The 27,746-nt window shown below is 31.2% G+C and overlaps 1 protein-coding gene and 2 non-coding genes across 3 annotated transcripts; all 3 read left to right on the top strand.

Moving 5' to 3' along the window:
* Positions 1-1,202: 1,202 nt before the first annotated feature.
* Positions 1,203-1,276, top strand: TRNAK-CUU. The gene has a single exon. It is a non-coding gene; the product is annotated as a tRNA-Lys (tRNA).
* Positions 1,277-1,600: 324 nt separating this feature from the next.
* Positions 1,601-1,674, top strand: TRNAN-GUU. The gene has a single exon. It is a non-coding gene; the product is annotated as a tRNA-Asn (tRNA).
* A 7,147-nt stretch (positions 1,675-8,821) lies between these two features.
* LOC114177931 (suppressor of RPS4-RLD 1-like) lies at positions 8,822-25,129 on the top strand. The gene is made up of 23 exons (XM_028063536.1): positions 8,822-9,230; positions 9,344-9,453; positions 10,359-11,017; positions 11,123-11,167; positions 11,293-11,394; positions 11,475-11,555; positions 12,040-12,106; positions 13,639-13,739; positions 13,853-13,960; positions 14,516-14,586; positions 14,699-14,755; positions 15,392-15,500; positions 15,577-15,657; positions 16,104-16,190; positions 17,506-17,712; positions 18,399-18,727; positions 22,627-22,713; positions 22,833-22,932; positions 23,728-23,819; positions 23,904-23,942; positions 24,025-24,115; positions 24,371-24,468; positions 24,583-25,129. Exons 1-23 carry the CDS (start codon positions 9,103-9,105, stop codon positions 24,872-24,874), a joined length of 3,141 nt encoding a protein of 1,046 aa, XP_027919337.1. The 5' UTR covers positions 8,822-9,102; the 3' UTR covers positions 24,875-25,129.
* The last annotated feature ends 2,617 nt before the right edge of the window (positions 25,130-27,746 follow it).

The raw sequence follows: 27,746 nt of genomic DNA, 5'->3' as shown, positions 1-27,746 counted from the left end.
CAAAATATATGATATTGTCAATATTTACAATCACATTTTCTACAACACCATATTGATTCTCCAATTCATTCATAGTTGAATTCTTCATTAGTTATGAATCAAATTCTATTCTTTACTTTATGCTTCGGTTCTTTCTTGAACTGAGGTCTATTCCTATTATTTTTAAATATTATTTCAGTTTCTTCCGATACCTATCTTTCCAAATTTCCCTATCAAAAATCACCGCAATTGGAATAAATAATGTGTGATTGATGAATTTGAGTTGAGGTAAGATACATATGTATGACATGGTGTGATGACTTAAGTTCTTATGTGAATGTAAATTATGAATTCTTGTGTGGATGTGAAGAATGTAGTGAATCTTAGGGAAGGATTAGTAGATTGGTGTGATGTAGGTGGTGTATCGAGAGGGATTTGAAGAAGTTAGTCTCACTCTGCTAGTTTAGACTCACATAGAGAAAGATATATAGTTGTGAGAGTCAAGTGAGATTCCTACAATTTGGAGCTTCAATATGAAAAGAATCAGACCTTATAGATAGAAATTTACTTGTCTCATACTCAAGAGGGATTGATGTCCCAACGCACTGACCGACCTTTTAAATGAGATAGGGGATCCATGATCCCCCCAATTTTTTTTCATTTAATTATATATATATATATATATATATATTTAAATTATATTTATATATATATATATATTATATTATTTATATTAGTTTTTTTTTTAATTTTTCTTAAAATCTTATGCATAGTCACTTTTTTTGTCTTTTTTTTTCTCTTCATGTAGTTCCATCTATTTCTTACTTTTCTCTTTCTATCTAAACTTTCACCTTCAATTTCTTATCCTTTTCAAAATAAAATTGCACCACTATGAAATCGAGGAGTTAAGGAACATTTTAGACTGATCAATACTAATAAATCATAAATTTAAATTAATTATGGAATAGAATATCGTGGTAGTGTTGTTGATTGTATTTTTACTTAACTAGTAAGTTTTATCTAAAAAAAAAATTTGGTACAGAAAAAGTTTACATGAGTCCTATTATTATTGTTAAATATGAAGTTTTAAGAGTATTTACAAAACTATTTATTATTGTTCCTTATTAACTATTTATGTGTTTATTGAAACATATGATTAGTATATTACTTAAATTATATATAGGTCCCAATGATAAAAAATTAAAAACAATGAAAATATGAAGGCTGGAATAGCTCAGTTGGTTAGAGCGTGTGGCCCTTAACCATAAGGTCGGAGGTTCAAGCCCTCCTTCTAGCGAAGAGGTTTCTTTTCGGAACCTAAGGTTGATATTTTTCTTCCAAATTAGAATAGAATGGAATGGAATAACTATGATCTCTCAAAAAAAAAGTATAATATTAGGTTTCTTTTTTGGATCTCTCCAAACAATGATAATATGAAGGCTGTTAACCACAAGGTCGGAGGTTCAAGCCCTCCTTCTAGCGAAGAGGTTTCTTTTCGGAACCTAAGGTCGATATTTTTCTTCCAAATTAGAATGGAATGGAATAACTATGATCTCTCCAAAAAAAAAGTATAATATTAGGTTTCTTTTTTTGGATCTCTCCAAACAATGATAATATGAAGGCTGGAATAGCTCAGTTGGTTAGAGCGTGTGGCTGTTAACCACAAGGTCGGAGGTTTAAGCCCTCCTTCTAGCGAAGAGGTTTCTTTTCGGAACCTAAGGTCGATATTTTTCTTCCAAATTAGAATGAAATGGAATAACTATGATCTCTCCAAAAAAAAGTTAGAGTGTGTTGTAGTCCTTAACCACAAGGTTGGAGGTTCGAGCCCTCCTTCTGGCGAAGAGGTTTCTTTTTGGAACCTAAGGTCGATATTTTTCTTCCAAATTAGAATGGAATGGAATAATTATTATCTCTAAAAAAAAGTATAATATTTTTTTTTTATAATATGAAGGTCGGAATAGTTCAGTTGGTTAGAGTTTCCTTTTAGAACCTAAGGTCCGTATTTCCCAACAAATTAGAAAAATTAGAATGGAATGGAATAACTATGTTCTCTAAAAAAAAAGAGTATAATGTTAGGTTTATTTTTTTGGAACCTAAGGTCCGTATTTCCCAACAAATTAGAAAAATTAGAATGGAATGGAATAATTATGATCTCTCACAAAAAGTATAATATTTTTTTTTATAATATGAAGGTTGGAATAACTCAGTTGGCAACAGGTATCAAATTTTTGTCTCATCTCCATCTCCATCCGGTAATGGGTATAATCTCGTACCCATACCCATTTTCTTACTACTTCAATATTAATTTTAATTAACTTTTATAAAATAATAAAAAGTTATGGTAAAGGAAACATAATATTATCAAATATTCAATATTAGAAGAATAGTTATTTCTTCAATATCAAATACTTTAAAATAAATTATAATTATTTACATTTTAGAGTATAATACCAAATAAAATTTCATGAGAACCGACACATTTATTAAATTTGCAAATATTAACGAAACATAGTTGATAAAATTAAATTTTTGTTTTAAAAAATATAAAAGGAAAACAAATATTCAAATTAAAATATATTTTAAATTTGTGTTTACTTCAATCTTTTAAATTCTAATGAATCTTTTTTTATACACTAATAAAAGTTATAATACATCATTTGATCAAAATGGTACAAAAAATAAATAATAATCATAATAAAGTTTAAAATAAATTATAATTGTTTACATTTTAGATTATAATACCAAATAAAATTTAATGAGAACAAACACATTTATTAAAATTTAAAAATATTTTTTAAAAAATATAAAAGAAAAACAAATATTCAAATTAAAATATATTTTAAATGTTTGTTTATCTCAATCTTTTACATTCTCATGAATCTCTTTTTTATACACTAATACAAGTTATAATACATCACTTGATCAAAATGATACAAAAAACAAATAATAATCATAATAATAAAATTTTAACATAGATCTTGTATCTTTTGAACTTCAATTATGTTAGATGGTGATACAAAAATATTTATGACAATTACATTAAATTTTTATATTGTAGTAAATAAAAGTTATTTATACAATTATAGTGAAAAAAATTACAGTATGATTGATAACGAGTTAGAAAATAAAAAATAATTAGATAAAATATATCGAAATAATATTCTACATAATGAAAATAAACAGCAAATACAAATATTAAAAAATTAACAAATGTTTAGAAACAATTTGAGAGACTATTGAAAAAAATTGCACGAAGAAAAACAAATTTATAATTAAGGGTATGATAATTTGAAAAATATCTTAGAGATCTAAAAACACTTTTCAAATATCAACATATATACTCAATGGTTGAGAAATAACAAAAATTATTTTAGTGAAACAAAAGAGTTCTTCAAATGAAACAAAAACTAATAATAATAAGTATTTTTTTTTAATATTACCTAATAAACGAAAGGTTTGTGCTATTAAATACTTAAACTGAATTCTCATGTGAAAGGAAAATATACAATAAATAAAAATATTAAAAAATAATAGAAATATTCAAATGTGAGACATAATTTTTTTTAATTTACATACATATCTTTAACATAATTACATAAAAGTTATGATAAGATGAAAAATATAATTGAGATGTGAATGAGTTTCATGATAAACCAAATAATTAGAAGAAATACAAAATAGTATATATATATATATATATATATATATATATATATATATATATATATATATATATATATATATATATATATATATATATATATATATATATGGTCACTTAATTAATTATGGCGGGGATATGTACATCCCCATATCCATCCCCATACCCAATTAAAAAAGTTAGGGATTCCCCATGCCCATACCCATACCTATACCCAGTCAATGCGGGGATTCCTAATCAAAACGAGGACGGGTTCAGACAATACCCACGGGACGGGTTTATTTGTTATCTCTAGCTGGAATAGCTCAGTTGGTTAAAGTGTGTGGTCCTTAACCATAAGGTCTCTCCAAAAAAATGAATAAACCAAAAATTATATTTTTAATTCTTAGAACAATATTTCGTAGAATTACTTTATTTTTAACTCTTGTTTTTCACTTGTCTAAATAAACATAAAGAAGTTCATTATCTTTCTTAGTATGCCTCATATCCATCTAAAAATACTTTCATTAGGAATAAAAGATTTTGAAAAAAAAACGCAAGAGATGAGAGAACAAACCTCTTGCTACTTTCAAAATGGGAAGGAAAGGAGGCTCACAGTGGCGATACAACGACACAGTTCGCGTTGGCAACAAATAAGGGAGGATAATGGAGGAGAAAGTGACAATGTGGTTCAATTTGGCGCGGAGGAGAGTGACTCTTGCAGTGGAGGAGTGATACAACAACGCAATGGAAAAGCTTTTGGTAGGGATATGAAATTTTAACCCTAGTAGACAAATAGAAGTTGTTTACATAACGAAAGCTTATAGTTGTGCAAAATAATTTAAAAAATGCCATCGATGACATTTTTAAAATTATTTGAAAAATAATCGAAGCCTTCTGCGAAAATTTCAAAAATGTCATCACGTTTTGAAAGATTTTAGTTTTTCCTGAAATCGAAGCATATTAGGCAATTTAAGAAACATTTTTTCCCCTAATTTCATTCACTCAATTTGTAAACAAAATTGAATTAGTCAAACAAGGTAAATCAATTTTGTTAAGTATCCAACACATCTCCAAGTGTCTATGTTTGATATTTATATTATTCTACCTCCTGAATTAAGCAATCAAGATTTTGATATAATTAAGCGAACTAACAAAAAAACTCAATTAAAGAACAAGATAAAACTATCAACAAGTATTCAAAAACAATCCTAAAGGAAAAAAAAAATAGAATTCAAGAAGAACAAATGATATAAACACACTTTGTTTCCAAATGATGTAAGCACACTTTGTTACTGAAAATGAAGAACAAAATTGAATTGCACAAAAACCTCAAAATTCACTACGACTTTGCCAGAGAATAAACTCAAAGGTGTAACATTCTATGCAGAAGACAAAAGAAAAATTATAAAAAAAAATAGAAAATTAGTGACGTGGAGTGTAAAGTGTGGCATGTAGAATATGGTGGGTTTTCTGTTGGAATAATGACCTCTATTATGTAACCCTTTGAATATAATCTCTGCAACTTTAAATAAACAAACATTTTTCCCTTGTTCTTCTTCCATTTTGTATATTCTCCATACTAGAGAGCATAACCTATTTGTTAGGGGTTAGATGTAATTATCTGGATTTTCATGTATTTATGTTACTAATACATACACTTTTCCATTCTAATGTTTATTTGCTTAATGTTTGTTGTGGCTTGATCACAAAAACTTGATAATCGATTCATATGGTATTAGAAAATATCGTGTTATCTAGAATTGGAACAAAGTACCTAATGAAGCTTGTATATAGGGATAAAATATGATTCATTAGTAATCTTAAACTCTTGTTCATTAAAACATGTTTACTCTTTTTAAGGATTCTCGGGATTGAAACTTAATAGAAAATCATAGGCTTAAGTTTGTTGGTAAGGGATTAGGACTTGAGTAAATTTATGAGTAGATTTTAACATGAGATTGAAAATGAGTTGTTTGATTATGCATGAGAGTGAGGTTGATGAAATCTATTTTTAACAATGTACATACCTATCATTTTTATTTTGTTATGCATATCAAGTGTTTGATAAAAGTCTAAAAAGAGTTTTGTGTATTTTTGCATAATTATTCGTCTAAATTAGTTGTTGATTGTAAGTATTGTCATGAATTACACAAGTCCTTTGGAAAAATTATAATTATTTATTATTTACTACATTGTGATTTGTGCACTTACCGTGGTAAAAGAAATTTTGCGTATCATATGTGTATCTTATTCTTTTAGGCAAAATATGCTTTATATGGAAAGTTTTTATATAAAACAAATAACATAATATTACAAATATAAATACAAACCAAAGATGAAAATAATTATTTGTTCTGATAATTTAATTATGTACATATTATGAGTAAAACTATTCAATTCAAATCACCAAATCAAATAAATTGCTAACTCATCCAGTTTATCAAAGCTAAAAGCTAATTTTAATAAATAATTCCACTTAAGGTTCATATAAGCTCAATTGAGAAAATTTTAATTAAAACATTGAACTTAATCTCAAAAACTTAAGAAGGCTAAAACTAAATGTTCTAAATGTGAGTAAAATATGATCATCAATCACCATTATACAAATCACATCTTATAATTTGTTGAAAAAAGAATGATGGGTCTAAAATTTTTGCAATTAGGTAGGCAAAGATGTTATTTATTGTTGAAGAGCTTATGATTGTTGACTCAAAATCTAATGTCACAAAAGATTGACATAAGAATTATTGAAATAAAAATAAACAGTGTACTCACAATATGTACATAATTCAATTATCAGAACAAATAATTAAATTAGACTGTTTATCGAAAGCTAAAAACTAATTTTAATAAATAATTTCACTTAAGGTTCATATAATCTTAAATGAGCAAATTTTAATTAAAACAATGAATTTAATCTCAAAAACAATTTAAGAAGGCTAAGACTAAATGTTAAATGTAAGTAAAATATGATCATCGAATCATCTCACAAATCACATCTTATAGTTTGATTTGTTGAAAGTAAGAATGATGTGTTTAAGCTTTTTGCAACTGTTTAGACCTATAATTGTTGACTCAAAATCTAATGTTACAAAAGAATGACATCAAAATTATTCAAATAACAAAAAAAAATTTTTTTTTAAGTAAAATTTTTGTTATGACAATAAATAAATAAATATATATATATATATATATATATATTATATCATATCAGTTAAGACTTATACTTTAATAAATTAAAAATACTCAAATGAGCATATATTATCTTATTTAATATGGATATTTTTGTGAGTTCTTGCGGCTTTTCATAAAGTTTACCCTCTTACCATATAATTACATGTGTATTTAAATATAGGTAACATGATGCAAAATTTTAATAGTAAATTTAAGTCAAAATAAATAAAGCATTATAGTACTAGACCCACTCTGCAGTGCACATTTTATTTATAATTATATGTATAAATAAGTAAATAATAATTTAGCTATGTAAACAATTATTTTATATAATTTATATTTTAAAATGCTTATATTAAAAAATATCTTTTCAATATTTTGAGTTATGACTTCTATTATAACCACTTATATATGGTGTTTTAATATTTTCATTTTATATTTGAGATATTTAATGATAAGTTGAAAAATTTAACTATTTGATCTTTAAATTAAAAATAAAAATGTACAAAATGGTAGTTAGAAAAGACCATAAGTGTATTATGCAAGGTAGTTAAAAAAACTATCATACAAACTATTTACCAAAGCCAATAAAGTTATCAAATAAAATATGCACACGATTTTAAACTTGGAAATAATTGTTTTTGTTACTAGAAAGAAAATACAGGTCCTGAGCCCGAAATTTTAGGTTATAAATATTCATTATTTATTTAATAATACTTTTTATCTCTTTATAGTTCATTCATTATAGATTTTATTTAAAATAGAAGTATATTTAAGAAGGAAGTTGTTATACCAATGTAACGAAAGATAATAACGCATAGATAATAAATGAGTTATTTTTAATTATGAATTCAACTTATTCTGAATTACTTTGTGATTTAAAAGAGGATGTGGTCGATAATAAGTAAGTTATTTTTAATTATGAATTCAACTCATTCTGAATTACTTTGTGACTTAAAGGAGAATGTGGTCGATAATAAGTGAGTTATTTTTAATTATGAATTCAACTCATTCTGAATTACTTTGTGACTTAAAGGAATATGTGGTCGGTAAAAGATTTTATGCATTAAATTATCATAATTTTAGGGATTTAAAACATATTATAATTTTCAAGTCATTAATGTTGTTTAAGTACTAAAATGAATGTTTAAAAAGTAGGTGTCCTGAGTTCTATCTTTAAGTTTTGAAGAGAGAAGTTGATGTTATATTTTTTTTTATAGAGTGAGTGTTGCTTAGGGGCAAGAAGCCCCTCAAGTATTTGTATGACTACACAAATTTTTGAAACGTGGTAGAACATGTAATTACATAATGATGCTCGATGCACAAAGAATGATTGATACGTAGTGGTTAATATAATTCAACATTTGAGTAAGAAAAAAATAATATCAACTCTCTCATCCAAAACTAGTATCACTTACTTAAATAATTTGAACTTGTTTAAAGTAAGATTTTTCTTTTTATTATAAGAAAGTAAAGTAGATAAATTAAAAGAGACTGCTTATAACTTGGTAGTACGAAAGTGTTCATATATTATATTAGTATAGTTTTTATATAAACTATTACATAGTTAGTCTTTTTGTTTTTATACTTTTATTATGTTATTTTATTCAATTAAAAATTAATTATTATATTATTTTTTGCATTAATATATATATATATATATATTCATTTTACATTTGATAAACTTTTTCTAATACATATATATTTATTTTCATGTTGTTTTAGTTAAATTTAAGATATTATATAACATAATTATTAGAATTTAATTTCATCATCGGGATACATAAGTATAGAGAATTTGGATAACTTGAAAGTTAAGAAAAAACAACAAATGAAATGTAGAAGGTAGAAAAGAATCACTTCACAACTATCTGGAAGATAATAAAATAGATAAAAAGGCTGTAATAATTTTACATACATTATCAAGTAAATAAAGTAAAATGTGTAAAAAAGTTGATATTTTGGATAAATATATTTATATTATTATGTGTATAAATAGATATAGTGGAGGGTTGGGGAGAAATACTGAACAGAAAAGCTTTGGCACAGCTGCAATGCACGTGACCCGGTTCGTTCATTCGAACCGGTTCATTCATTCGAAGTGGTTCGTTCCTTCGAAGAACCGTTACTCTTAAAGGATTCACCTTCTTCCTCTCAATCAACCCAATTTTTCCAGGTCTGCACTCTTCATTCTTCAACAATCACAGTTACCATCATCTTCTTTATTTCATCACTGCATTTCCAGCCCCAATTTCCTCCCCAAACTCCGGACGACTGATCCGTGCACCTCACGTTCTCCATCCACCATGGCTCCTCCTGTTTCCTCCGCTGAGCGCGTGGACTTGGCCAGGCTCTGCGCCTCTAAGGACTGGTCCAAGGCCATTCGAATCCTGGATTCCCTCATTTCTCAGTCCGCCGCAGTTCAAGACCTATGGTTTCTGTTTCGTTACCCTTTTTATCTTATTCATTCATCGTTCTTCTCAATGCTTGCTTTGCATGTATATGTCTAGTTCTGACGTCCGATCTTGTTCCGATTCTCGCTTTCAGCAACCGCGCTTTCTGTTACAGCAAATTGGAGCTTCACAAGCACGTTATTAAGGATTGCGATAGAGCGCTTCAGCTTGACCCCTCGCTTCTTCGAGCTTACATTCTCAAAGGTTTTGTAATCTTCTCTAGTCAAATTTGATCCCTTTCTCTATCTCGGGGTTTCCTCTTTGTTTTTTTTTTTTTTTTTATGTAATTAGATTTATGCTCTTCTTACCTATCCTAGTTGCTCGGAATTGGTATTCGAACTAGTTAGGTTTGAGTAAAATTTTTCCTGTTGGTTAATTTTTCCTTGTGTATTTTGCCTTGGAATTTTTCTTTACTGAGCCGTTTTATTGACTTCTTCTGACTAGTTCGTCCTGACTTTTTCAGATATACCATTTATTGTGATTAATTAAATAGATGGATAGGATGTTATTTGTTATATGTCAATTATGTGTTTATTACTACTGCAGGTTAGAGGTGGTGGTGCTTTGAACAGAAGCTACCATATACAGTTTATGTATAATTTTTGAAAATTGATGGGTTTGTGCGGGTATTACTGAATGTTATGTATGTTGGCTTGTTGCAAAGAGGTCACAATGTAAAACTTCTGCATAATTTGATAAAATTTTTCCTTTTTATGTGGGTATTAATACTGAATTTTGTGGGTGTTGGTGCAGTGAACAGAGGCAACAATATGGAACCTCTGTGTAACTGAAGAAAATTGACTGGATTATGTGTGTATTGGACGCGTGTCCAAATGAACTGATTAGTTTAATAATTGATTATACACTGAAATTAATGTAGTCAAGAGAAAAGGCATTTTGCTTCCATGATGAATGGGGTTGGTTGTTGCATGATGATCATGTTGGAGTTGTTCTATAGTGGATTTGGTATGCTGTTTATGACCATGTTGTTGTTGTATAGTGGATCATGCCATTCTTTTACTTCATGGTAAGGTTTGAGTAAAATATTCTCATGCTCAAATATGTTTTGTATTGTTTTAACTTAGGGCTGTTTTTATTCGCTTGTCTAGGTTCTGCACTCTCTGTGTTGGGAAGGAAAGAAAATGCTCTATTGGTGTGGGAGCAGGGCTATGAACATGCTCTGCATCAGTCTGCTGACTTGAAACAGATGCTAGAACTTGAAGAGCTTATAGCGACAGCAAGACAAGAAAACAATGCACTGTGTGAAAGTGAAACACATGGGCCATTCATGCTGAAAACCAAATCCGGTTCTCCAATTAATGGGAACTCAAGTGAAGCTTTTAAGATCCAGGATACGTTGTGCACTAAGGCTGAATTATGCAACAATGCTACCAGTGATAGATCTGAGACATGCCTGAAGTCTGCTGATAGTTTCGACTTAAAAAGTGAATCACATGATGAAGATAGAGAGTGTAATAAATGTGATGGCCAAGTGAATGGAAGCCCTGATGTTCTCGATACACTTAGTTATAATTCTGAATCATGTAATGACTCTAGTGATGCTTCAGAATCAAGTGAAAAAGTATCTTCTACCAAAAGTGGTGACTCAGTTAATGTCACTGAAATTTTTAGAAACCCAATTAGTAAGTTTATATTTTCTGATGAAAGAAAAGGTGAAGCAAAGAAAAATAAGAAGTTTTGCGTTGCTCGGATTTCAAATACAAATTCCATTAGTGTAGATTTTCGACTCTCAAGGGGTATAGCAGAGGTTTGTTTTCATGCTTGTAATTGAATAAAGCAAATTACATAACAGTTTCTGTGCTGTTGTATTTATTTGTTTACATGAAGGATTGATATTATGACTCTTTTTCAGGTTAATGAAGGAAAATATGCAAATGCAATATCCATTTTTGACCAGGTGAAACTTTTTCCTTACTAGTGATTCTCTTGGTTTCATCTTTTCATGCCTTTTCTATCTTTTTCTCTCTCTTTCTTTCCTATTAAATGACATACTGTAGCTGTGCACACCTATCATTTATGCAGATACTGAAAAAGGACCCGGCTTATCCTGAGGCACTAATAGGAAGAGGTACCGCACATGCATTCCAGAGGGAACTTGATGCTGCTATAGTTGATTTTACAAAGGTACTGAAATAAACACTGCCTAGAAGGTGCATATAGAGATATGATATTTCTTCTTTAAATAAGAAGTTCACATGTATTAGGCTATACAATTCAACCCATTGGCTGGTGAGGCATGGAAAAGGAGAGGTCAGGCCAGGGCAGCCTTGGGAGAGTTTGTTGAGGTGAGAATGCAACACTTTCTTTGAACTTAGTAGCTGACTAACATGTTGAATATGTCAAGGGTTGGGGGGCCTTGTGCATCAGGCAACCCTCTTATTATATAATTAATGAAATTATCAGTTCTTTCTTAATACTCTTTGAACATTACCATCTACAGCTGTAGGTTTTGAGTTGAATACTCAACACTTGATTATTTTGGTGGTAGAGCTAAATTGTGGTTATTAAGGGTTCTGTATTCTTCAATATTTCAAGATTCAATGTTATTAAAGTCTGTATGTGTGACGTATAACATCATATGTGATATTGTAAAAAATGTCTCAGACGAGAAAATATTGCAAATATTTTGTACATTCCAAATGAAAATAAAAAAATAAAAAAATAAAAGATTTTATTGTGTAGATATTACAAGCATTTCCATTCCTTGCACAAGTATGAACCTGTACATGTGACCATTGCTGTTTCCCTTCTCTCTTGATATGATATCAGGCTATTGAAGACTTGACCAAGGCATTAGAGTTTGAACCTGACACAGCAGATATTCTACATGAAAGAGGTAGCTTGTCTTTAACTAATTTGTTATTTGGATGGCAGATTTAGGCAGGACTTGAATAATTAGGCATGCCTCGATGTTGCTCTCGTAATATCTAGAAGTTCAGACAGAAATTGGAATAGTTTTTGTGGCATGGCTGTTGTTCTTACCCTTAATAAATCTTGTGCATGACTGCTGTTTTCACCCTTAATAAATCTTGTGCATGACTGCTGTTTTCACCCTTAATAAATCTTGTGCAAGCATACATTTCCATTTTTTTCAAAAGCAGTTAAAAAGTTAAACAACATTTGGAATTACTAGGTATATTTACATTTCCATTGGATCCATGAGTTTGTGGATAACATTATATTAACATGGGATAGGAGAGAACAGCCAATCCTGTGTTGGTGCTTGACCAAAGAACTTGATGCGGTGGACCCTAGGAAAAGGATCTTTATATTCCACAATAAGCATACCAGTTTTGCTGACATAGCAAGACAGCCTGTAAACCTGTGTCTAACCCTATAGCTCCAATCCTAAAAATTTTATCAACACCTTGTAAGAAGGCTCATACCACCAGGCCATATGTTGTCTAATTAGTCAATGTACATAGAACGTAGGAACTCATTTGCTGGCTAGTCACAGAATTTCACAGTAAAGGGGACTTGAAGAAGAGGCTTTTTGTGAAAACAAATGGGAATATGACACTAGAAGCCTACATGCAAGCCAACTGTGCAAGGTCAATTGTTGACAAAAGGTCAACTACAACTGGCTATTGCACTTTTCTGGAAGGTAATCTTGTAACTTGGAGGAAGAAGTAAAATTAAAAGTGTTGTGGCAGTTTTGGTGCTGAAACCGAACTTTCTGCTATGCCTAAAGGGGTTCGTGAATTACTTAGGCTTAATATTATTTTAGAAGACTTGATGATTTAAGTGGGACAAATCTATGAAGCTTTAATATGAAATAAATCAGCAAATCGGCATTGCACACAGCCTGGTTCAACATGATTGAACCAAGAACATTGAAGTGTATAGGCATTTCATGAACCAGACACTTTAACGTGGGTTGATATTTACTTAAGAGGTGCCCGCCCCTGGACAACTTACAGTTTTCTCACTAATGGATGGAAGCTTCCTAAATAAAGTGTAACATGTAATATAGTTATTGAAACAGATTAAATGAGAGTAGTATAATAGTAATAACAAAATTCAGATATCATACACCTTGTCTTTAAAAATTGTGTATATATCTAGTATTTGTATATGATATAAATTATATCTATTGTAAACTTCACAGCCGTGTCCATCCTCTATCCCACTTTAGCGGTTTTAGGCTTGGCCACTGCGTGCTGCTATCCAAGATTGAATACTTAACATAAAAATAGGCTATAATTTAGAAAATCTTTAACAAATTATAACATTAAAATACGGAGATATTTTGTTCAAAACTATTGTTTGACCTTCTGTATATATTCTGCCAAATTGATTGATGAAATACTCTAGTGAATCCTCAATTTTTTGGCTAATTAACGCATGTTTACATGATTTTCGATGCAGGAATTGTAAATTTCAAATTTAAAGAGTTTGATGCAGCTGTTGAAGACCTTTCAGCTTGTGTGAAGCTAGATAAGGATAATACATCCGCCTATACATACTTGGTGGGCCTTAAGTGTTACTGCTTAAATCCTCATTGATTTGACATTGTTTTCTGGATCTCTCGTATGGAAGGTCTTTTCAATTCAGTATTTCACTGAACAAATTGAGTTAACAGGGTTTAGCATTATCTTCAATTGGCGAATATAAGAAAGCTGAGGAAGCTCATCTTAAGTCACTTCAACTTGACAAAAATTTCCTTGAAGCATGGGCTCATCTGACTCAGGTTTCTATTCAATGGTGCCCATACTGATAGTTTGATCATATTATAGAAATGACTATATTGTATACTTCCAGGTGTTTAGTTGTATGTTAGAGTCTGTATGTTATCTGTACTTATATCTAGCTTCACTACTTTCCTCTGTGTTATTTTGTCTACCTGTAATCCAATCTACTGATTCAACTTGCTTGATGTATCCATTTCATATCAGATCAGTTCATATCTACATTTTTTAAATTCAATTACAGGCTTAATCATCTGGTAGGCCACACTTTTTTATAGATTTTTATATATATAGGCTTAAAATATATTCTGTGTGATGATCTTATATGCTAGTTTGGTCTGAAACATGACACAGTTTTTATCAAAGATCAGCAGTAATAGGCTACTATCTTTGGTCTTAGTATGTATTTGACAATTTTATCAAAGACATGGCTGCATATGTAAATATCTATTAAGCCCGATGCTCCTTTTCTGCCTAATTATCAGTTATTAGCTTTAAGCTATTATGTTAGATGATGTTATTTCTAGTGTTGTTCTGAATGTGTGGTTTTTGTGCAGTTCTATCAAGATTTAGCAATGCCAACCAAAGCTCAGGAATGTCTAAGTAATATGCTACAAATTGATGGCAGGTAATTGTCATGAATTAACTCTATTTACTCGTGTCAGCATTGTTTTCCATTTAATGTACTTTATGCCTATTCTCTTTACCCGAAGCTGATTGCTTTTACATATTGATGTTAGGTTTACAAGAGCTTATCATTTGCGCGGCCTTCTATTCCATGCAATGGGTGAACACAGGTATTTCTGTTGCCTTGCTGCTGATCATTGAAGTTGAATATTTATTTAAAGTGGCTGCTTTTACTTTCATGAATCTTTAGGATTTGGTCCCTAAACGCTAGTGTAAGATGTAGCTGCACTCTCTGACAATTAAGGAGACATAATTGGGTGGTAAAAATACTGGTTTTAGGAACCAAGGAGGGATCATGATTCATGCAGGAACTTAGATTACTTACTGTTGTTAATAATAACTGCAGTACTTGAAAGGAATCTTATAAGGAGGTTCATTTTGTATATTTGAGAAGGAGTACTTTGAGGAAGATTTGTGGTGATTGTGGTATTCCTAAAGTTTTAAACTAATATCATATAATTGTATTATCTCTGTTACTAAATTCTTATTCCCAAAACTTTGCGGATAGCTACTGCTATTATTGCCTGAAATCTAGGATTCTAGAGTGATAAATTGTATACGAATTATTGGATGATTGGTATACTGTTTAAAAGTATAAAAATTTGTTGGGTTTGGATTTGAAATGGCACCTAAGGTTCATGTAAGTTGCTTTCAATGTTTCACACCAATTATAGGTGTTAAATTTTGTAGTTTGGTACTCTGTTCTCTTACTTGATTATACTTTAACTTGGGTTTGGATGTGACAGGAAGGCTATCAAGGATTTGACAATGGGGTTGAGCATTGATGGTAGCAATGTCGAATGTTTGTATTTACGAGGTTCCTGCTACCATGCTGTTGGGCAATTCAAAGAAGCTGTAAGAATTCTCTTAATTTAAATGTTTGATGCATTGTTTGTTTGTCACACACTACAATGTTTTTTAACTGTCTCAGGTCAAGGATTATGATGCTGCGTTGGATATGGAACTGGATACGATGGACAAGTTTGTGCTCCAGTGCCTTTCCTTTTATCAGGTTTGTTTTATTAATTGTAATTCGTCTGTTTTTTGTTCTTCCTCTTAATCCTATTTTACTGATAAAATAAGAACATCATTATTTTCCTTCTACGCTGTAAGATCTACTAACATGTCATAGCAAACATTCATTTAGAGCAGGAGAGATAGTCATAGTAAACGGGAGAAAGAGAGATATTATAAGCTCAACATTATAAAAATGCTAGCATGTTAATTTGAACATGTGGATTTCTGTTGGCATGTTTTGAAATAGGCTGTTCCCTTCTGCTTTAGTTCCTTGTGTCACTTTGTTATGACATACTAGTAGATCTTGCCCTTCCTTGATTCAAGCTTCATATGCCATTGGGGCTCTGTGAATTGACATGGTATTTATTAAGTTCCTTTCATTAATTAAGAACCTAGTTCAATGGTGTGCCTGAATTTTTTTTTTTTTTTTACTTTTTGCAGAAAGAGCTTGCGCTGTACACAGCCTCAAAATTTAATAGTGATTTTTGCTGGTTTGACATTGATGGGGATATTGATGCACTTTTCAAGGTAAATTTTGTGAAAACAATTCTACTTTCCTTGGTATTCTAATCTTTCTTTATTGAAAAGCGACTTAATTGGAAACCCTATTTATCTGATTATGGTCATGTGTAAGAGTAGGTCACTTACCTGAAAAACAGGAAGAATAAGAGAAAATGTAAGTTTTTCCAGAAGCATGCCTATCGGAATTTAAGAGTGGATAAAAGAATGTATAGCTCCTAGAATTTGAGCTTAGGCCCCAATCAATCTCCAAAACTTGTTTGTAAGGTTAGGACCACAGTTCCATAATTTGCCTTGCAAAGTATTGGTACCTATGAATGGTCTGGATGTTTCAGTAAATAAATATTGTCACCAATATATTTATATTTATTCTGTTGGCCTTTAATAATTAATACTACTATTTTATGTTGCTAACCTTTAAGAATATAACATTATTTAATTCTGTTGACCTTTAATAATTGATATTGTTTCTTAAGTTGACCTTTAACATTTTAAAACTATTTACTGCATTTTTATCAAGAAAAATGGTGCACAACTGTACAACACTATCCTCCAACTACAAGTCAGCAACTTCAGTAAAATAAAAAATAAATTCAGTTTTCTTTTCAACCCCATTATTGTCTTTTCTTTGGTTTGCCTCTAACCTTGCCACTGCTTTGCCTTACATTCCACAATCCCTTACTGCTCACAATCATTTCCATTGTTACATTCTTCATCTTCCATTATTGTATAACACTTTTCACTGCCAAAGTGAATGTCTTTCCCATTGTTCACATTCTATTGTTGTATTAGGGCATACCAGTTTGTAAATGAACCATGAATTGGTACACAAACAAATTTACAGTTTTCTACTCATTTGAACAAATTATGTGTCATGGTCATATCAACCAAACTTTATGATCTCATTTAGGCCATCTCTCTAGTCAATGTGGGACTAGACTACCACTCTTGAGGTCGTAATTAAAGCAGGCAAGGGATGACTTTAATTAAGGTGGCTTTCCAACATTTTCCTTCACTGCTAGCATGGCAACTTTGATACCATTTAAAAATGAGTTAAAGATTTAACTCAATCTTACAAAACTAACTTGTGAGATAAGGATTGCCCAAGCTTTAGAAGCTATATATTAAAGCGACATATCTATTTGATGTGGGACAAAACCACTGCCCTTGAGATTCTGAGGCAGGCTAGGGGTGATTGCAATTAGGCAAATTACCAACAAAAACAACTAGGTTTTCAACCACAACGTCCTTATCCACGTTAAAGCATGCGTTGATTTCCATTTTCTATGATCAGTATTCTTATCTTTGATTTTCTTGTCATCAGGAATACTGGTGCAAGAAATTGCACCCAAAGAATGTATGTGAAAAAGTTTTCAGGCAACCTCCTTTACGCGAGTCTTTAAGAAAGGGAAAGCTTAAAAAGCAAGAGTTTACCATTACCAAGCAGAAGGCTGCTCTTCTACTGGCTTCAGATTCCATTGGCATGAAAATCCAGTATGCTTGTCCGGGATTTCTGCCTAATAGACGTCAGGTAAAGCTATTTCTTCTTCCATGTACCATATCGAGTTTTGGTCATTTTCCTGTTTTTTTTTAAGAAATCCCGTAGCTGTAGGGGTGCACTTTAATTCTGACAGTTTTTCATGTGCCATAGCGTACTTGTACGTTTGTTTGCTCTGAGACCTAGAAAAAGGATTTTGTTGCATCCAAAAAATTTGATAATTCTTGTTCATATATTGTAGAATCAAATTGCAAGAGTTGGAAGCATGTTATACTATTTCCATTTACTTCCTGGTGTCTAATATAAGGGGTTCTATTTCATTTATTTAGTGACAAAGAAATAATAAGGCATAACGACTGAATAAGATTAAAAAGTCCGGAAAGTCAAGGAATTTCAGTTTTCTGATTTAACACTGCAACTAACTTTAAACAAATCAAACTTCCTTTCTTGAAATTTTTTACCTAATAGAACATTTTATTTTAGTTGTATTTCCCGTAGTAAGAACATGCAGGTTTTTTGTGGAATCATATAATTTGTTAGCTTTCAATTAGTTTAAAATCATGGATATATGCAAGTTGTCATATTTTTCCTTTATACTTTTCATACATTCACTTTACAGTGACATGCGTCCACTGAACATTTGTGGTATTTTGCTCATTATTGTTGATAATATCATCTTATTAACCTTTCTAAATCTGTGTATTAATATTTCCTAATAGCATCGTATGGCTGGACTTGCCGCCATTGAAATTGCACAAAAGGTCTCCAAAGCTTGGCGTTCCCTGCGTGCTGAATGGAAATACTCAAGTAAAGGAAACTCAAAGAATGGGAAAAGGGCCAGGAGAAGGGAAAGAATTAACATGACCAGTCAAAATAGAGGAGGTGCTGGTTGTAGTACAAGCAGTACCTCATTAACATCTTCAAATGGAATTGTAGATGAAAGATCATCCAGCCGGAAATTGTCATGGCACGATGTTTACTCATTAGCTGTTAGGTGGAGACAGATTTCTGAGCCTTGTGACCCTGTTGTATGGGTGAACAAGCTAAGGTATCCCTTCTTTGTGCTAACTATTTTATTAGCGCACACTAATATAATTGTTGCTGATGTTTAAAATTCTGTAGTCCTATAGGAATGACTAAACTATAATCTTTTATGGTCAACTAACTTTACAGAAATTCTATATGTTTTCAAACTTCCACTCTAATTGTAAGTTAATACTGCTAACGTAAAATTGTAAATATTTGTAAGGTCATGTTCATATTTTAAACCCAACTCCACAGACTTGAGGTAGCATTCTTACATCCCATGTTTTCAGTGTAGACAACTCCTGCTCCTATATAAAATTAATAGCAAATAATTGAAAAAAAGACTATAACATGACTGGGGAAGGAAGAGAAGGAGGGCATAAATTTACTACAAGCCTTGAGTATTTCCTATTCTCACTACAAGCCTTGGGGATGTCAATGGGGTGAGTGTAAGTTTGGCTATATCCGCCCCTAAAGTAAAAATTTATTCTCTTCCCTATCCTCATCCCATCCCTATCAAATATGAAAATTGTGTCTTATTTTTGTCCCCATTAGGTGGAAGGTATACTCGGACCCATATCCACCCTTATATTGTCCCAAATATTCAATAATTTCTTCACAAAAAAAGAAAAAATCGCAACAAAGGAAACATGATATCATTAAGGATTTAATGTGAAAAGGTTTCTTTTCTTCAATGTTAAAAATGTCAAGGAAAAGGAACCAACTCCCATGTACCACTGTGTTCAAGAACTTGCACTTTAACAATTATGGTCGTTGCCATCTAGAATGATCAAGTATTTCCATTAACATTTTTTGGAGTAATAAATAAAGGTATAAAGGGAAAGAAGGAAATGCATAGGGGACAAACAATGATAGTTCAGATTGTTGTAAATGGGATGAGGGTTTTGATTAGAGTGAATACCTTTCCTAAGTGCAATGGAATGGACTACCTTGAATTATCATCTCTAGGATTTATAGTAGCATCGTTTGGTGATGGAGATGAATCAAGTAACTCTTTAGGTACTGTTGGACTATTTGTGGGAGAATGAGTGTTGTATAGAAGTAGTATCTTGTACAATAGATAAAGCAAAGGGTATATAGTCAAAGAACGTAACTTTAGAAGACATGTAGCTTTTTATTCTTTGGAGAATAACATTTATATCCTTTCCAAAGACAATAAAAACATCATGAAAAAAACAAGTGCACCCAAAAATAAACTGAAGTTCAAATCTATCTGGCATTATACTTAAGTACATTAAGAAAATTGATCAATAAATATGATAAGATATCTTAAACAAAAGAATGTTACACAGCTTGGACTCCAAATATTTGAGCGAATGGTATTACAAACCAAGTTATGTCCTTTTTCAGTTTGCTTGGGAAAAGATGGCCTAACATGTTTACTGAACAAGCATGATTCCCACTCAAACACTTCAATTGTTTGAGACGTGGATCCAAGAGTTTCAATTTGGACAAACTTGCATAACCTAATTGATCATGAACTAACTTTCGAGAAAACAACAGAAGATACAAATGACTGCATTTCAAACAGTAGAGGTCCCCGAGATTCAATGCCCCCTCCATTCATTCGACATGTACCACATTGCTCACATTGCTAAATGACAAGATACAACACCTAATGTTACTAAGCATTTTAAGGTCTTACAATTGACTCATACAATTGAAGAGACAATCAGGGATAAATAAAACAATATATAAATTCAATGAAGGAAAAAGAGAAACCTGATCAATTCCTTGGGTAGCAATAATTTAACCCATTTGAATGGCAACATTGAAGAAAACAGAGAAAAATAGAGAATTATTACTAGCTACGTGAACAAAGGCACCTGAGTAAACAATCCGAGGACTTTGATTAGCAATGGATTGAGAAACACATGTTGAAACACTAGGAGCTTAGGGTGAATAGGCTTCACTTGTGACTTTCCTTGAAGATACTCTTGATAATTCATCTTTTGGAACGCTAGTAACAATTTTCTTTGATGTGACTCATCTTCTTGCAGTATGTGTACTAAGGCTGACAACTTCTACACTCTCTTCCTCTAGTAGACACCATCGCAGAAACCTTGACTCTCCCAGTTCAATTTTCAATTTTTACCTTTGTGGTAATATGAAGAAGTTTGGTAATCAAGCTGTCTGTTGAGGGAAATTCATGGCCAGTTAGGAGTTGTTCATAATGACCAGGATTAAAATCTGAGTGTAAGGTTCGTAGGATAATCACTATACACAACCTGTCAAGTATTTTTTCTAATTCCTTTAGTGACTCATAGTTTAGGAGCATCTCCAGTTCTTCCTTTGCAACCTCGGCTTTAGCAACAACTGAAACCATATCATGACTGGTTTGTTTGAGAGAAGCTAATTTTGGACATCATACAAACATTAAATGTTATTGGCATAGATGCTTTGAATCTTCCAAAAATAAGAATGAGTTTTAGAGGTTCTAGGAATTCACACACATTGGGTTCTACAAACTGCCACAGAACAAGCATAACTGAAAATCAAGTTTCTTTCACTAAGCACGACTTTACATTGATCCTTCAACATCTTCCTTTTCTAAATGATCGTTGTAACCTTGGACTAGGAACCAAGGTTCTACAGAGGAAGCCCATGATAGATAGGTTTTGCCATTGAGCTTCTCCATATTAATAGTTAAGAGTTTTAGAAACAGAAAGAACAGGACCAGGAGATACCATAGAACTCAAACTAAGAAGAAGAAAGCAAGACAACAGTGTAAAGAGACCTAGACAGAGGTGAAAAAGGGGGACCCCCATCTACAGAAGAGAAAAATAGGACCTGGAATAGATCGGAAAACCTCCAACAAGTACTGCGGTGGTGGTGTGAGCACACATGGGCTCACAATGGACCAGCGACCACACTTGAAATAATGGTAGCCAGCTGGTGGCAGACGACCGATTGTTGTGAAGAAACACAGTGGGTGAATACGACCTGTGATGGGACTAGAGCACAATCGTTCCTATTCCGATACCAACTTAAGATTTTGCAAGAAATTCTTGGTGAGAGTACATCTCACTAATGTTTGTATTATAAACATTCAAAAGTACATAAAACAGAGCAAATAGGGTACAACCATGACCCTTCGAGATACATAAAAAAATAGCTCTATAGAAGCTGAGCAACAGAGGTAAAATATTATTTTAACAGTTTGAGAGAGAGATAGATAGATGCCATGGAATTTTTGTTTGCTCTAAGCTTATGTTTTTAGCTTAGACTTCAACAAAAACTGGGACATTTTATTATTCCATTAAGGACCATAAAAAAGAGATAGAAATGCCCTTACCTTTAAAACTTAGATTACTAAAGTTTTACTCTAAATGAATTTTGGTTGGAATTAGAGTGGCTAATGTATATTCAGCCTTCATATCACTTTAAACTTTAAGTACTTTCACCTGTGGATTGCTTTCCTAAGATTGATTTTACATGTATTCAAATTTTGCAATCTAAGAGGTTATGTTCTTTTTTTATGAAGTATATACTTCCCTTTATTTGTAACAGTAAGCTCAGAAGTATATTGTCTAGGTTGGATAAATTTTTGCCTTTATTGGTTGCCAGCCTAATCGCACTATGATGTAGAATTTAGGTGGTAAGAGAAAGGAATAAAGTTGAAAGAGAAAAAAGACAGAATAGAGAGGATACAGAGAAACAAGGATCAGAGAAACTGTGCAGACACTTGATTATCATTTCAGTCTGTATACATTTTTCCTAAAATACAACAGTCCTGTATTTATAGGAAGCTACCAAACCGCTATGAAATAACAGTCCTTTTCTTATTTATTTTGACATCACAATATTGGTTAATGTGCCTGGTTTTACCTCTCGGATTATTATTTCAGAGTTGGACTTCAGACTTGTGTTGGATTTTGAATTTTTTGTTTTGCTCTACAGTGATGAGTTTGCTGCTGGATTTGGTTCTCACACGCCCATGATTCTTGGGCAAGCCAAAGTTGTCCGTTACTTCCCCAATTATGAAAGGTGAAACCTTTCTCCCGTTTTTATTGATTTATTCTATATTGGTAGACTCGTGGGAAAAAGGCTTGGTTGTGTTTGTAGTAGGCTAACTTTGAAAATGGTTATTGCTTTTAATGTTACAGAACATTAGAAGTTGCAAAGGCTGTGATTAAAGAGAGAACATTTGTTCGAAGCAAAACAGATAAGATCATTCATCTTTCCGAAGATGGGAAATTAGAAGAGGTCAGTTGTTGATTGTTGATTTAGATATGTTGCACCTCTTTCCTTTTAACATTACTTACTATGCAATAGGCCTCCTCACTGACTTTAGCCCCACGAGGTGTAGCTTTTGAAATGTTGTAGTTTTGTTGATGTCATCAGTAGGCCTCTTATGCGCTTATTTGGATCGGTGGTATACTGAAGTTACTTATTGGATAGGCATAATTTATTCTTTATATATTAAATTCTCTTTGGACCCGGTTTTTCCATGCACTCAGCCACATATAGCAATCAAAGTACTATAGCTCACAGAAACCATCCTTATTATTAGATAGTTTGAATGTCTACCTTAGAATGTTGAAATTCCCAAGTTGCATGATGGACTGTGTTTCTTATGCATCAAGTGAGATGGACACATAGGGCTGATTGACGAGCTTTTTCGGAAGTTCCTTATAGGAGAGACAAATAAAGGAAAATTGAATTAGCTTCTCCATATGCTAAAATTAGCACATGCATGACCTAATTTATAGAAACTCTCATATAGTTCCTCTAATTTTTATTTAGCTTGTGGAAAAGTTAAATTATTCGAAGGATTTTTGGAGAAACTCGTTCAAACAGATCGATAAATATCCCTTTTATAAATATAATTAATGCTCACCGATTTTATTTTCCTCAGTTATATTTTTGACAAAGAAATGCTTCTACATTATTCTTTCTTTTGAATGGTATCAAACTTTACTAGCTGATGTTACTTGTTTTCCTGTTTATAATATTACGTAGTGTATCCTTTTCTAAAACACTTTAATGTTTGATATGCAGATTATGCATGCAAAATCATGCTCTGATCTTTACAAAGTTGTTGGTGAGGATTTTTGGTTGGCTACCTGGTGCAACAGTACTGCAGTTGAAGGGTATGTGTTCATAGTGGTAACACTGTTGTGCCGAAACACAATTCCTTTGACATTTATTTACATTTTGGATGTTATTTTTTTCAGGAAGCAGCTTGAAGGGACTAGGATAACCGTTGTAAAAATGTAAGCTTGAGCTTGATTCAGAAGCCTTGTAAAATTTTAGTTTTCACGCTTCGAATTTAATTGGAAACTATATGTTTTGCAGGGGGGAGCACGGTTTTGACTTTGCAATCAGAACACCTAGTACACCTGCTAGATGGGAAGATTTTGACGAAGAAATGGCAGTGGCATGGGATGTATGTTCCTTATACCAAACAACTTTTAGTGTATTAATTAGCTGACAGTGGTATATATATTGTTTTGTTTTGACATCCTTACCAATGATCTATCTTATACTCATATGTCTCATTCAGTAATCATTAATATTTCATTTATGAAGTTAGCCAACATATATTTTATCGGTGTCAAGTTTCATCTGAAAATGTTTTTATATATGGCTCAACTTATTAGATGAAATTATAATATTCACCTTGTACTTATCTTGGCGTCAGACTATCTGCAAAGCTTACTGTGGTGAAAATTACGGGTCTACTGATTTCGACATGCTTGAAGACGTGCGAGATGCAATTTTAAGAATGACATATTACTGGTATGTTTTTTCTCTTTTTCTTTTTTTTTTTCAAAATGGGTAATTTATCTTCTGAATTCTGATTTTTCTGCAGTTGAAAATCATTTGTTTTAATCTGACTGAACTGCTTTTCAGGTATAACTTCATGCCACTGACTAGGGGATCTGCTGCAGTTGGATTTATCGTTATGCTGGGATTGTTACTTGCTGCGAACATGGAGTTCACGGGAAGCATCCCACAGGGTTTACAGGTTGATTGGGAAGCCATTCTGAACTTAGATCCAAACTCGTTTGTGGATTCGGTTAAAACATGGCTGTACCCATCTCTGAAGGTGACAACCTCATGGAAAGATTATCATGATGTTGCGTCAACGTTTGCAACAACAGGGTCGGTTATCACTGCTTTGAGCTTTTCTTCTGATGATTGAACTCCGGTAATATGATGACCATGAGAGGTAATTGCATATTAACTTTGACTACATTGTAATCATATGTTAAAGATTATACAATAAAGTTATCATGTCATTGGATGAAAATAACCTTCTGTTTTCGCTAATTTTTTTTCATGCACTGCTTCAGTAGAAAGTGATTAGGCGAATGTTTTGTTTGTATTTTACTTGTTAGACTTTTCGCAACGTTAATGATCTTGTCATAATTATTTACATTACATCCTTTTATTATTTTCTCCACCCTTCTATTTATTTCCTGTTTTATCTACACTATTCCCGTAATGCCTTAAGGTTAGGTTTACGGCCATGATTGAGATAGTGTGTTTGGAGGTATTTTTATTGTGTAGTGCGCAGAAGAAACCAAAGCAGTTTGGTCGGATAAGGTGCATGAATCCAACTTTATTGCAAAAGATCTGTCCATTTTGCAAGAGGTCTTAAAATAATATTTATACAGGAATATTTTATGATCAATAACGCCAACATCATTTATCCTTTTCATGAACTCATAATCGTGCTTTGAATTTTTTCAAGTTTCACGCTTTTTTTATAACATTAATTTATTTTGTCCATTTCATTTGTACAACTATATTTGTGTGTCATGCGGTGAAAAATCTGAGTTTTTGTTAATTTTTATTACGTTATTAAAAATATGTTAAATAACAAGATTGCTTTCATATTTTTTTCATATTATTACCTAATACTTTCATATTTTTTTTTCATATTATCACCTACAACGACTAATAATCTATATCTATCACCACTGTATTTTTTTTTATCCAACATGATTTTAATATTCGCTTATCGTTTTATATTAATTGTAATGTTATTTTGTATTAATAGACACTTGTATTTTTTTAACATGTGGAAAACAGTTACGCAAAATAATGGTAAGATAATTGACATATAAGATGATTGACAAAAAAATAAAAAGTAAATTGCATAAATTACCAATCTCTCGGTTCAAGTGACAAGGAACTATTAGATTCCTTTAGATTAAATTTGAGATTTGAATTTGGTAAATGAAAAAAAAAATATTAAAAGAAATGTATCCTTTTAAATAAACTCAACAGGCTCAGTTTACATTAGCTCGAGTCAAATGTGAATTGCGGATAAATGGAATTTAAAACCAAAAAATAAAACATTATACAAAGAACTTTACTAGGATCAGTTTGTTAAAAAAAAAAGATCCTAGTTTAAAATAACTTCGTGATTACGATTTCCGAGTTATACAAAAACGAGTGTACAGTTAAAAATAATTATTTTATGAGAAGCTGCTTTAAATTGTTTTTATTGTAATTAGAACTTTTATTCTTTTTAACTTCTGATTACTTTTCGAAAAAATTTAATAAAAGATATAAAAATTAATGGTTTTTTAGAAAAAAAAAAGTTTAAACAAAAATGTTTGCATCACAAATATCAAACCAAGCGAAAAAGTTACATATATGATTGAAATAATTAATTAATCTGACCGTAAGCATCTTTACACTTTTGGGTAGGCATAACTTTAATAATATCTTCTCAATCATTCTTAAAAAATATTTGATTTGTTTTCTTTTCTGCATATAGGAATGATTGAGCTATGCAATGTATTATGTATATATATTCTGCATATTGAAGCCAGGAGTGCGTGACAGGTAAAACAAGGAACAATATTTCTTTAGCAGCTACTTAGCATCACTTCTGCTGCCAAACATACCTAATAAAGATCATAAACCTATAATTGATTGATATAACCTACGCAATGGCCCACAAATATGTAAAAGTTGGAATTTTAGAGTGAAATTTCAAAGACATGACAACCCTCCATCATTTTTAAATTCAAATGGCGTATATGAACTGTAAAATGAACAGATTGCCTACTGCAAGAATTTTTTTTCCAATCTAACCAACCAATTCGTTGTTTGTTTCCTTCCAAAGACAAGAGAAAAGAAAAGAAACGCTACGTAATAAAATAATGAAGCAGATTTGTTTTACTAGAAATGCCAAATTGTTTGTGTAAGACTGATTGACTAAAGATTTGAAGAAAGTTTACATCTTTACTGATTAATTGGTTATTGCAATGCAGATAAAAGATTTTATATATCTGCATGCATATAAAATATTATAAAATAACAATAAAAACTAATAATAATAAAAATAATATTAAACAAGTTTTAATAAAAAAATGTCTATAATTTATTTTCTCCTTTAATTTTTACCATTTAATCTAAATAACTTGATTTTTGAATTTAATGATAAATTTGTTTTTCTTTTACTCAAAATATTTTAAAAAAATTTGTTTTATTTTTAAATTCAATGTATATATTTCGTTCTTACATAAAAATGAAAATAAAGTAAAATTTTCTATTTAGCAAACTGTACGTAAAGTATTTGTATGAGACAAAAGGAATTTTCATTTGAACTATAATAAAATGTCCTACCATTTGATAGGAAGAATATTTATATCATTTTCATAAAGTATAAAATTAGATTGATATACAATTAATTTAAAAATAAAATAAAAATTTTAAAAATAATTTAGAAAAAACATTAAGTTCTTTTCACTATCATCACACCATCCAAACAAAGGATAAGTTAGAATACGCATATACTCAAACGTAAGTGTCAAATGCGAAGATTTACTTAATAAATTTGCGTTCTCTATATGCTAAGTATGCTATCATATTTCTAGTCGTGATTTAGTCGTATCGGTCCAACCACAAATATTGGATGTCTTAAAAAATATCAATAAAAATTAAAATCAAATATGTATTTTTTTTAAGTATATTAATTTTAGACATAATTATATATATATATATATATATATATATATATATATATATAACTTAAATTCTGTATCAAATTCTAAATT

Source organism: Vigna unguiculata, chromosome 3 (genome assembly GCF_004118075.2).
Source record: "Vigna unguiculata cultivar IT97K-499-35 chromosome 3, ASM411807v1, whole genome shotgun sequence".
Taxonomy (NCBI): domain Eukaryota; kingdom Viridiplantae; phylum Streptophyta; class Magnoliopsida; order Fabales; family Fabaceae; genus Vigna; species Vigna unguiculata.
This window is presented reverse-complemented; position numbering and strand designations above follow the sequence as displayed.

Excerpts from the sequence above, each read along its gene's own strand:
- LOC114177931 (XM_028063536.1), top strand. The coding sequence starts at position 9,103 with ATGGCTCCTCCTGTTTCCTCCGCTGAGCGCGTGGACTTGGCCAGGCTC. Across the intron at positions 14,587-14,698 it reads ATGCTACAAATTGATGGCAG|GTTTACAAGAGCTTATCATT; the intron begins GTAATTGTCATG and ends TATTGATGTTAG. Across the intron at positions 15,501-15,576 it reads TTGGGCAATTCAAAGAAGCT|GTCAAGGATTATGATGCTGC; the intron begins GTAAGAATTCTC and ends TAACTGTCTCAG.